The sequence below is a fragment of the Branchiostoma belcheri genome, unplaced genomic scaffold (assembly GCF_001625305.1).
Source record: "Branchiostoma belcheri isolate BF01 breed outbred unplaced genomic scaffold, Haploidv18h27 scaffold70, whole genome shotgun sequence".
NCBI classification, from domain to species: Eukaryota; Metazoa; Chordata; class Leptocardii; order Amphioxiformes; family Branchiostomatidae; genus Branchiostoma; species Branchiostoma belcheri.
In genome coordinates this window covers 404,228-416,600 of record NW_017804354.1, presented here as the reverse complement: position 1 = coordinate 416,600, position 12,373 = coordinate 404,228, and the positions used below count along the sequence as shown (strand labels likewise).

The 12,373-nt window shown below is 40.4% G+C and overlaps 1 protein-coding gene across 1 annotated transcript in view; it reads right to left on the bottom strand.

Annotated features, from left to right (window-relative positions):
- The window catches only part of LOC109484839 (E3 ubiquitin-protein ligase rnf213-alpha-like), a 48,570-nt gene that overhangs the window by 7,629 nt on the left and 28,568 nt on the right, over positions 1 to 12,373 (bottom strand). Inside the window, exons 51-71 of the mRNA XM_019788197.1 lie at positions 12,158 to 12,258; positions 11,324 to 11,506; positions 10,538 to 10,789; positions 10,275 to 10,386; positions 9,585 to 10,001; positions 9,033 to 9,149; positions 8,468 to 8,578; positions 8,123 to 8,176; positions 7,057 to 7,251; positions 6,307 to 6,388; positions 6,074 to 6,108; positions 5,822 to 5,916; positions 5,290 to 5,443; positions 4,735 to 4,912; positions 4,228 to 4,319; positions 3,689 to 3,925; positions 3,038 to 3,179; positions 2,823 to 2,906; positions 2,443 to 2,629; positions 1,824 to 2,028; positions 1,251 to 1,325 (exon numbers count right to left, since the gene is read on the bottom strand). Coding sequence (XP_019643756.1) covers positions 1,251 to 1,325; positions 1,824 to 2,028; positions 2,443 to 2,629; positions 2,823 to 2,906; positions 3,038 to 3,179; positions 3,689 to 3,925; positions 4,228 to 4,319; positions 4,735 to 4,912; positions 5,290 to 5,443; positions 5,822 to 5,916; positions 6,074 to 6,108; positions 6,307 to 6,388; positions 7,057 to 7,251; positions 8,123 to 8,176; positions 8,468 to 8,578; positions 9,033 to 9,149; positions 9,585 to 10,001; positions 10,275 to 10,386; positions 10,538 to 10,789; positions 11,324 to 11,506; positions 12,158 to 12,258 — 3,108 coding nt within the window. The remainder of the gene's footprint in view (positions 1 to 1,250; positions 1,326 to 1,823; positions 2,029 to 2,442; positions 2,630 to 2,822; positions 2,907 to 3,037; positions 3,180 to 3,688; positions 3,926 to 4,227; positions 4,320 to 4,734; positions 4,913 to 5,289; positions 5,444 to 5,821; positions 5,917 to 6,073; positions 6,109 to 6,306; positions 6,389 to 7,056; positions 7,252 to 8,122; positions 8,177 to 8,467; positions 8,579 to 9,032; positions 9,150 to 9,584; positions 10,002 to 10,274; positions 10,387 to 10,537; positions 10,790 to 11,323; positions 11,507 to 12,157; positions 12,259 to 12,373) is intronic.

Sequence of the window (12,373 nt, the reverse complement as noted above, 5' to 3'; positions counted from 1 at the left end):
CAGATTCAGCATTCACGGTCCCTACCGCTCGGTAACCCACCACCCGCTGACCACACAGTCGCCAGAGACGGGGATCGCGCCAAGAGTGAACCTCCCCTTCGTGAGACGCCACAACGTTCGACCAAGCCTAGAGAGCCGTCCTTGACCAGGCCGCCCGGTTCCCGCCATCGCGAAGTCCGTGATCTGCGGGCTGACAAGGAGTTGGCTGGGGAGGTGGATAAGATACTCGAGGGAATGCTACATTCTCCGCCCAGAGTTTCGAGAAAGACTGTGTTTCCAGGCAAGCGTGCTTCTTCCTCGGGTTCAGACGGCAGCGTTCACAGGAGATCGGATTACACACGCAGCCATGGCCAGCGCCGCCATCAAGATCACGGCAGGGAGAAGTCTGGCAACAGAAAGTCGCGAAGCTGTACCAGGAAACCGAGAGAGAAGGCTGGTTCTAAACGCGAATTGAAGGACTTCGTCGACTCCTGTTCCGGCACGAGCTCGTCTTCAAGTCCATCGAAGTCGCGCAGCAGCGTCAGGAAACCGAGAAAGAAGGCGGTTTATAAACACACGTCGAGGGATTGCATCAGTCATACAACCGGCTTATATCCTTCAACAGTTTTCGAATTGTATACTTGCTATAAGATATTCTTCTCAACGTGTTGTACAATTTTCTGCTACTGGAACATACACACTAGAAGGCAAGAATGTCACAACTGAATGAGATGTATCAGATTTCAAGTCAACTGATGTAGTTTCCAATTCCAACTGGAACACAAAACGAACTGCCTAATAGTTTGTAGACTGACCACTGTCGCGGGAACGGAGATGTGTGTTCGGTCAGTTTTCGCTTAAAAAACAAAAGAAGGACGACAACAGAATTAATATATCCTAGTATGGGCAAACCAAGATGATATCCTCCTGGAATGCCGGTACTGCTGAAGTAGTTTCAAGTCAGCAGGTGGAACTGTTGTGAAAGCTAGAGTTCGAGATACCATCTGGGCAAATGATCAGCAACCCGATTGTCCCGTCCTCGTATGTTCGTTGAAGTAAAATGCAGCGGCTATCATCCATAGTTCTCGAGCACAATGTAGCAAGCTTTCACGAAAACACAGATGGTTCGTACTAGTTGTCGCTACGTATGACAAGTGTGCCAATGTCTACCATATGATCTGACCATGGTTCATAGACATACACGAATGCATCCCTATATACGACACCAAAAAGAGCTAAAGGATTAAATTTGAATTATTTTTTTATATCACCTGTGGAATTTGCCTCCGTACTGCAGAGAACATGGCGACATCTCTGGCCTCCTGGCGGAACTGGAACGTCTCACACTGCACAGAAAAGATCGAATCAAAACAGGAAATTTTAATATTTCTTAATAGAGAAAGCCAGAAATGTGGAATTGTTGTGCTCAAAGAAGACCAAGACTCATTGCACAATCAAATTATCAAATATCTACAATAAAGACTTTTAATTTCTTCTTAAGATTTTAAGACATTTATAGAAGAATTGGTATAAGAGGTGTCCTTTTTAACATATCAACCCTGGGACAAGACTGTAAGATTTGAACCTATCACACCGGGAAGGAACCCTGCTCTTTTTCAATAAGTATGTTCCTATTTTAACATGGTAGAGATGTTTGTCTCGAAGCACGGACCCTTGGGCTATCGGAGAGGACGTCCCTCACTTCAGTCATTTTTACCTGAGAAAATGATGAAACCATTACAAAGTGCCTTTTGCAAGGGCACACCAATGGCCCATGTCAACAACCAAACCACGAGACTACATTTCCACCTTTTAAGGTCGTAGAAAGAACACTGTTTGGCTACCTGCTCCTCAATCTTGCACTTTCCACACAAAAAGCGGTCAATAAGTTGTTTTTCCAGTGCCGCAAAGTCGTATCCAACTTGAGTCCCTTTCCCTATGGCTAGGGAGTAGTTGCAGTGGCTGAGAACCAAGGGCATGAGATCTCGCGTGGAGTCACAGCACACAACGTTGCTAGCACTGATATCAGTCCACGACCTTAAGTTGCCACTAGAAATAAATGTTGAACAAATTAGTTACAAATATCGATCCGGAAGACATGTGCTTGGAATACTGTTGGACCCGTCAGTTCAAGTTTCAAAATGTGATGCTAACTTTATGTTGACTTTTGACCGTAAATATTTCTAAACACGTAAAATATTTCTAAGTCAAATTGTCTATTTTGTATCATTACTGTTTTATTATGTACTTTGTATATGGAGAGACAACTGGCAGATGTACAATTATGCATCTGTTTTGTCTCTCCTCCATGCTACTTGCTGTTGCATTGGAAAGTGTAATAAATAAATAAATAAATAAATAAAACCTCGACCCCGAGAGAAAACAACCACAAAAAAAAAACAAAACAATTTAAAAGACATTACTTTTATGCAAAGAACCACCATGAAGAAACTATTAACATACTCATCCTGGACACCCGCGTGTCTCCGGTAAATATCCAGGAACTCGTTGTTCTTCCTTATAAGGAAAAGAACAACAGCTGTCATAATGGACGTGACGGTTGCATCCTCCTTCATTGGCAGTAGGTGGTACAGACTTGTGGTTTGAATATCTATGGATGGATCCATATTCTCAGGCCGAGGAATGTTATCTGGAATTTAGACATAACATTGTGTGTTTAACATCAACAAATTAAACTATCAACAGTGTTAGCTCATTGTTGTCTGATTCAACCTGCACACGATTGCATATATTAAATGTATCTAAATTATTTGATGCCAATGGACCTGTAATGAATAAAGATATACATATAGACATCAAATGGAAAGTGTGTGGAGTAGTACCTTGCTGAAGCAGCAGTGGCCGGGTAGTGGTCCAGGTACTACTGAAGAGTTTCACCAGTTTACCACACTTTTGTCTCTGTTGTCCTGTAAGGATAAGGCATCGTTTTCTTAATGAGCCTAAATTTCAATGATAAACTGATCGCTAACGTTTGAATGGGCTTTAAATATGCTTCATTTAGACGTTTTAAACATTACTTTGAACTTCAAGACATTACCATGTGGCATGCCATTCAGAAACTCTGCGATCTTCATTGTAAGCGCTTCTGTAAGGTCGATGTTGCGGTGATATCTCGTCCTCAGGAGGCTGATCAGATAGATGATGTCCGGTAAGTGACACATGGCTGACAGAATGCTGGCCTGTACGATTGACATGTGGGAGAACAGAAAAAGACCAGTCAGGGAATTTGTACAGACTTACGGTGACGAGTACTACCTTCGATTCAAGGTGTCAACTACAGACAATACGAAAAGAGATTTTCGGTCACAATGACATTATATCAGTCTGAAGCATTTGTTGGATACCATCAAAACAAGAATAAAACGATGTTAGAACAGCGAGATTTTCTAAATTACCCACTGCATGTGATCGAGTAAAACGCATACAGATCATTTCTGTTATTCTCATTTTTGCAAAACAAAATGAACATGTTAACTGTTGCGAAAAAGTTGAGGCTACACTGTAAAGTTAGGCTGATCTGTTTTATAATTTTTTTTTATTGTTTTTATCGTGATACAAACAGCTAGTAATCATTTGTAAAATAAATACGTAATTAATTCTTCTGGCTGCAATGTGGTTGTTCGGACAATAAACCTTCCATTCGACCTTTCATTCTTTTATCGAATGCTACCGACGAAAATAGCCTTACATTGTGCAAGAACATCTTCAGCATGGGGAATTTGGCCTGATGTTCAACAAAACAGCGAGACATGTGCTCCAAGCTCACACTGGGTCGATATTGCCATATCTCTGGGAGCGCGATGACGTTTTCCAGTGACAGTTGATCGGAAGGAGTTGTACTGTCAAGCAAAACGCGGTGAAACGGTGTGAGGCGACGGTCCCCGTCAACAAGTCGATTTGCCTCCTGAAGTTTGTTGTCCAGATCCTATACCATACACAGAAGGAAGAGTCACAGCTTATCACATAACAGGAAGAGTTTGCAATACATATCAAGCATAGGGATTATATCATGGTTCCTTTACAGGGCAGCTAGTTATTGGGATAATATTACATCTAGCAAAGAAAGTATTTTGTTCAGTTCGATTTTATCTCTTTTTATCATGCTAAACGTTTGTTTCGGATAGGCTCCTGTTGTATTACACTTGTAATTCTGGAATTGAATATGTAACTGAACATGGAATAGTTATAATAACTCAACTAAAAATAATAGATATGATAAATAATCACCTGCAGAAGTGGCTTGATGTACACATTGTTGAAGGCACCCTCCCAATTCTTGCGACCCTGCACTGATGTCCAAGCAACATTCCAGACTCCAGCTAGTAATGAAGTAAGTAAATGGAATCAGACAGGGAATGCAAAACGATATGAAGCGCCGAATGTAATGTTTCGGGTGCTTTTTGTTCTGTGGGGTTATGTGTATACTTTCCTGGACAGATGAGGTTGAGATCACGCGAGTTAGGGAAGGTTAACCAGGCAAAATGACAGAAAAACTGTAAGCCACACGAAATGTGGTGAACTTTAAGGTCACATAATCAGGTCAGGAGCCACCAAGAATTATATGTCGACATGACAGGAATGAAGAAAGCCGAGTATTTCATGGGCGAACCTCTAACCCCTCGCAGCTATCACCCTAGTCCCGATAGAATACATAATCGGATGTTTCAATAAATTCACGGAACCCTTTAGACATCCCGGAAGTATTATCTACTAGGAAAAGAAAAATTCTCGTACTCATTCCACTTTTATTGCCGTGTTGAGACACCATAGTCAGCAAAATGTGCACCAGCAATGTTGCGTCATCAATGCTGCGGCCAAGGACACTTGCGAGGTCATCAAGGTCACGGTTGAGATGGCGCCAGAGGAAGTCAGGGATGTCAGTCGGTAACGGCCGAACAAAGTTGGTAAACGGCTTTATATCGGAAGAAAGAGACTTGGTCACACAAATACATGTCAATGTAGAAGTACATATATTTTCTATACGAAAATAGGCTACTCGCAATACTACTTATAAGTTTATAAGTGACAAGTTGATAATACAACACCAAATTCAAGTAACATTGTATCTGTAGACAAGGATACCGTCTATGCTTGTAAAAATGTCGCCGTCTTAGATGGTGTACTGAACTCAAGTTTTCATCAATAAGTCATCTTTTTCAAATGGCGCTCTTGAAATACATGTAGGTTGTACAACTTGAGTGTTCACTTTGTCTTTATCTTATCAATAAATTTAATAATTTGTAAAAAAAATCATTTTTTTTCATTGGAAATCATCGTAGAGAACGTCACCTGTAAGTTTTTATTTGCACCACAAAGCATGGCTGCGTGTAGGACGAGGCGGATAATGACGGTTGAGAATGTAGACAGTTGTCTCTCCGGGATGGGGTCGACTGGTCTGTCTAGAGCATCGCCCATGATGTGCCCAGTAGAAGTAGCATCATCTCTGTTGACAAAAAGACATAGTATATCTCATATGACATAATTACTGTATTTGTACTGAATTATTTCGTTTTCAGTTGCTTCTACACGTACACCTGGATATCATTATCAGTTTGGTATCAATGAAACATCCAGTCACACAAATCTACTCTAGGTGGCTAAAGGTACAAAATTTACAGCCAATTCTGCCCAAGAATACCACTTGTAGGACCTACAAAATATGTTCTATGTGCAGCTATATACAGAAAAAGTCGATAATGACTTAGCAAAAATATCTAGGAGACCACCGAAACGTTATCAAAATTGGCAGGTGATTCTTGTGTAGAGGCTGTCACTTTGGTTTCACCATATGAAACGTGAATGAGGCATAAACTGTACGTACTGTCTTCCAGGACGATTTCCAGTCAGGAGTGTATGCCCGGTACCTCCAATACCTGCACCGCAATGACATTTCCCCACAACAGCAGGTCTTGTACACTAAAGGGGATGCCAAAGATAGTAAATAAAGCATTCGTCGTGCAAGAAATAAATGGGCATGTAAGCAATCTGGGTACCGGGCAACATAGGGAAGAACAAAACTAAGAATATTTCCAATACGTACAAAAGGGATAATTGTTGATATATATATACGTACGTCTCCGATGATGTAATGATGATCATTAGGGCACTCTGGAAAAAAAAACGAAACAATACAGTAGTGAATGTACAGCTCTGTCGTTTAACCTTACTGTAAATACACTCAGAGATTAATCCTGTGATCTCAGCAATATTACTTTCATTTTTTGTGTAGAGCGACAAATTTAAAAGCTAATCCTATCTTTGCACACAATCCGAGTACCGGGTATGATAGTGTAGTCATATACTTACGATACCAGCCGACTTCTTGGTTTGCTAAGGCCTTCTTCAGTTCTGGTAAGGGGTCATCAGGCATCGTCGGTAGGTAGTGTGCCTGTCCGTAACATGGGAGAAGATATTAACCATCTTATAAAAGATATGTCAAGCCAGATAATGCCTAAGGATTTGGGTGGTAATGACTAACAAGTGTATATCCAGTTCTCTATTTTTCGGCCGTAGAGATCTAGACGTATGGCACTCAACGTAATGCATAGTTTTAACAAGATATCACCTAATGTGACATATGTCTCTTCTTGAAATATATTTTTTTCAAAGCATTTCATTAATTTCAGGTCATTTCATTTCTGATCAAACTTTGCCGTCCTTTTTGCCTAATGTTGATCTTGAACCTTACCTGAGCTACGAAGTTTTTACCTCCGTGAAATATGTATAGAGTTTTTGTAAATGTTTTTTTGGGAGGCTAATTGTCTCATTGATTATGGAAATTAGGACAAGACCAGAGTAGGTTCAGGACAAAAGATTCAAAAACCGGACGTTTTGCAATTTCAGCCGCCAAGACGCCTATATTTGACCTTGACCTTTGTCTTCCTACGACCTACCAACATACCATCACAATCTATGAAGGCGTTCTGAAGTTATAATGACTACAAATGTGCGGAAACACATGCACACACAGAAGGTCCTAAAACAAAACCTCCATTTTTATGGAGGTAACTAGAGAAGTTGTTTAAAACCTATAGAAGAAGAACATCGTGTGCATACCACCATCGTATGGGGAGCAATAACAAGGGCTTTCAGAGGTTCCAACAGAGGATTCGATGGAGTTGTAGCCAGAACAGCGCCCATGTGCATGATCAGTGCTGACATACTTCGCTCTCGTGGGCGTTGATTTGGTCTGAACGATAGCCTTGTGCAATGCCCACCGTTATTGTTCAAAATCAATCTCTCAGCGAGTTCCTGCAAAGAAAAAAGTATTACTAAGTGATTGTAAAATAGATAACAGAAAAAAAAGGGTTAAAAGGTACGAAGTGCCACTAAAATGATCTTAGGGTGGAACTCGCTACCACCAAATCTTTAAACAATGCTTCAAACATCTTTAAACAATGCTTCAAAGCCTGGGTGCAACAGGTCGTTCTGTGTAAAAGAGCTAGCTGCTGCCTCACCGCGTGCCTGTGAATCTGGTGTGTTACGCTGAACGGCGGTTACATCGGATATCCAGATATAGTTCTAAGCATTTGAATATCGTTTGTTCAGATACATGTCATATGCAACAACCCGCAATGGACTAAGCATGTATATGTAGTTAAATAGCTTGTAAGTTGGAACAAAGATGTGACGTGGTAAGGCCATGTTGATTTGATTATATGGATGACATCCTCCGGGAGCCCCAAAACTGATGCGCGCGTGCGATTAAAAAAAAGTTTTGCAAAAAAAAAAGTTCTTTTCATTATGAAATCTACGTGGTCATGAGGGTTGAGCAAATGGCACAGAATATGGTTTGGCGAATAATCTAGTCTTCAAGTTCATTTCTTTACAATTTCGTCTTTTTTCGTTTGATTTCGGCATTCTGCGACATTGGTATAGTTTTTATTAATTTTTTTTTGTAACTTACGGTATATTTTTGCTCATTTTGCAACTGTTTTGTACGATTTACAGTATGGTTGAAAACTTTTTTTTTTTGGAAACGGCCGAAAATTCATGCGCGCGCGGATGTCATCCATACAATCAAATCAACATGGCCTAAACAAAAACAGATGAATGTGATTAATTTTACATACTTTCCTCGTTCTTTAAACCACACACTATGATTTGTAGCTTTAAAAGGCACCTTGTTCCTGATGAAATCTGTAGAGTGTGAAAACTGGACAAACATCTGTTGGATCTGGATGGAAAATTGTTTAGGATGAAACATAGGATGGTTATCCCGATTCTCAACTAAAAATCAAATCAAGGATATCGTGGTACAACGAACAACAAGAAATCTGGGAATACGGGAAATAAAAAAGGAAGTTTATTGCAAATTCATGCCCGAGGGCTAATTGCAAGAACATGATAACAACAATAAAAGGGTAAAATGGTTATAAGTAATGCTACTTTAGATATACATTTGTAGTTATTGTTGGGTTTTATTTCTTTTCCGTGTGTAATAATAAAAGAACATCCAGTGTTGTACCTGAGAAATGACATTTGCATTCTGCTCTGTTGAGACCCTCGCCAAAGTGACCTCTGTGAAAATGGCGAGAAGAGTCAGCACTTCTTTGTCTTGTTGTGGAACATCGGGATCCTGGAGATGACAAACACACACATTTCAACAGGAAATCAATGAATCTATACAGCCATGAGATATTTCTACTTTTTGTGAATTTCTTGTTTCATTCATTATGAATTTTGCTACTTAGGTGCATCCACACGGACAGCCTGCCAACAGCCACCAGGGTCACCTTAGCGGCTGACTCGACCTAACGTCCTGTGTCTGACCTTTTGTAGTTTATAGTTAGATAATTCTCTCCTGTACATGAACTGTACGGACACCGGTCGACTAACCACCGATCAACACCTCTCCCCCTCTGAATATTAATTACTACAATGAAATACCAATCGGGCACACAATGAAACGCACACAATTCCACCCAATTAAAGGATTTGTCTAGACATCCTATTCCTAAGAAGTATTTGGTATTACATGTGACTATACAGCAATGCTATCAAATCAAAGATATAGAAACAAAAATGCAGACCTGTAGCACTTTGCAGAGATGATTGATGTCGTGAGTGAGGATGGTCTCTGCTGCTGCCTCTCTTATACGGCAATATGTTTCTCCACAGACAACAAAGCGGTCCGGGACGACGTCATCCTGAATAAAATGAAACAGCGAGAACAGCGTTTAGTTTCTTTCGTAAAACACCACAACCACTCACTGAGATCCCCTTAAGTCCCGTCACACATCCAGTATCTTCGCTCGTCTTTGTTCCGACCGACCTATGACAGCGATGGTTGGGAGTAGCCGGGAGTATATCCTGTTCTAGCCTCGGTTCACTACTCTGTTATTATCCAGGCTGAATATTACTTTCCCGACCATGTTTTTTTTTTTCAAAATTTATAGTCAGCTGACACATACAAGTTCCAAAGACTCATAGCCAGCTTCGGCGACCAACTCCTACCAGACAAACTATAACGGGAGACTATCTGGAAAAGGTCGGGAGGCCTTGGTCGCCTATGTTCGACAGCTAGTGGCGATCATATAAATAAGAACGCTTGAATAAGACACCGGCTTGCACTTGTGCCTCACCTGATAGCCACGCATCTCATCTGGCAAAAACCATTGCCATTCTGGAGACTGGCCTATAGACATCAGTGTGTCCAGGCCGTGTCGTCTGTACAGATACTTCGGAATAAACAGCATCGGCCATCTTGTCACTGCTTTAAACTCTCTGAAGAGTGTTTGAACACTCTCGAGCAACTTCCGAAGAGATCGTCGGCTGTGGTCATTGACAGGGCCCATTTTCTGATTGACCTGACGGTACATCACGTCACATGCAGTAGAAAGGCCGAATCGGATGGAGGCTATCATATTTAACTGTAGCATTAGAGGTATGTTTGGAAACTCCTTGCAACGTTTTGCAGCCCCTTCCAGTTCACTGGCAGCCAGTTCCATGAGATGAACTTGTCGTTCAGGCTGACGGTCTACTTTACTGGTCAAGGCGTTCTGTGGCAAAACATTAATTGGACAGGTAATTAAAGATTTCGATAAGTGTAAATAATGCATTGATAAAAAGTCAAAGCTAACATATTCTGACTAGCTTAAATACCATAAAACGAATGAAGGTAAAATGGGCTTCACACATATTTTCAACTTATATCTTTAGTAGAGAAACTAAGAATCCACAATAGATAACATGATCAGGGACTTGTCCGTAAACAATGAATGAGTCTGTGCGATGTAAGTTTTGAGCAGTGTAAGTAATGCGCAACACAATACCTCCATGCACTGCACAACAATGACGCAGACTTCAAAAGCATCTTCCATGGTTTCAGCGAAACCTCGAGCGCCTTCAAAGTATTTCTCCAAATGTGCACACACGTCACGAATCCTAGATAGACATACAAGCGGCATTTCAAATGAAGACATGCAAACGCATCTAAAACTAGCAGATTTCATGTTAGAGATTATAAACCACTTTATAATTAACTAACTCTATCAAAAGAAGGTATTTGACATCCATTACAAAAAAAATGTCGTACTTGTAGCGAAGCAGCAGTTGCAGAAGGAAAGACCGAATAATCGGCGTTCGGTCGACACCGTCTTCCTCAAACGGAGAGAAGCCCTTCGTTCTGGCCCGGGTTTCAGCCACCTCTCTCACGATGTATCCGAGAAGCATGTCAATGACATCCTGATGTGGCGGTGTGTCATCAGCAAAGCAGAACATCGACACAACATCCATGAAAAACGCGTTGCTTCGACGTCTGAAATCTTTGTGTTTCCGTAGTGCTTGCCTTCAAAACAAGAAATCAGATATTTCACACTTCCACAAATAAAATAATATTAAAGCAAATATAGTTTGCCTTAATGAATTACATGAAGTAAGTAACGAATTACAAAAAGAAAATAGATTACCACCCATACGGTTGTATGATGCAAATTACCCCCTATTTCACCATGGATTATGTTTCATACTCGTACATTACACCAGGGCTAAGGCAATGGTTAAAATGACCCAATTTCCCTCTACTCACGTTGGAACCCAAACATACAAACCTCGCATTAATGAGCTGCACCCCAAACTATACTTCCCTCCCGGGAGTGACAATTCTCACTGTCACAATTCTAATGTAAGTTGTAGGTATCTTTGTCTCTGGAGACGATGGATCTCTTAATGTAAGTATTTCTAGCAATACCCCATGCATGACGACAAAAACACTAAGTTAAATTCCAGAGACGTCATGCTATTTGATGTAGGGTGCAAACCCATTGCATTAGACTTGAGGTTCTGAGTGTTTAGCGTATACGTTTCATGGCAGTAAACATACTTTGATTCGAAAGACACTGTAAGGTGGAAGTCTTCCGACACAGGCTGTCTGCAATGTGGGCACATTCTTCTGCCAGTGTTTAACCAGTCCGTCAGGCAGCCCTGGTCACACACATGTCTGCACGGGAGGATGACTGGCTGGCTCAACTCGTTCCGACAAACGCAACACTCAGTTGTACCGGCACTTTAGAGGAAAATATTCATAATTCAGCATCTAAATAAGTAATATTCTACATATAAACAATTTAACTTTATTTTGAACATTTGATTAAATATGAACGTAATATAGCTGAATTGACAGCATGAACTAGAAACTGAAAAAAACTAGTTTCATCGTTAAAACAATGACAAGATGTATTTCAGTTGTGTTATCTAGTTTTGCGTCAATTTGTTATATTTGTAAAATATAGCAAATGATCTTTGTTAAAATATATGTTAAAAATTCGGAACAAAAACATATCAAATTTTTGTCAGCTGACAAATGTACATGTATGAAAACTTTCTGTCACCATCAATAACATATTCACATTTGTACATAATGTATTGCTCGGATCTAATTATATTTCTACAGTAATTGTTATTGTAACGCAGGAGCCCATATTATGTTTCTTTGGTTGTGGGAAAATAACATCAACGCAAATGTGTTTGAAAATCATAAAAAACGATCAAATACAAGCGTTTCTTAAAAGATTTCAATTTCATGGACGGTGTATGGTGGAAGAAAAGCAATATCAGAAAAGAAAGAAGGAAAAGAAAATTTTAATGATGAAAATAATGTAACTGACAGGTATTCACGTACATTTGTACATCAGAAGAGGATCCAAATACAACTCACGCAAAATGTTGGAACGCTGCTTTCTTGCTCTGTGTGACCAGAAATAGTTCCAACTTCTTCATAGTCGGCTTAGTCTTGAAGTTTGGTTCGTCCTCCAAGTACTATAGTGGTGTCAATAGCAGTTCAGATTTAAATCACTGTTGTCTTTTGATTTTGCACACAAACACACACACACGCACACACACACTCAAACGCACCAGACATTCTCCCTCTCCC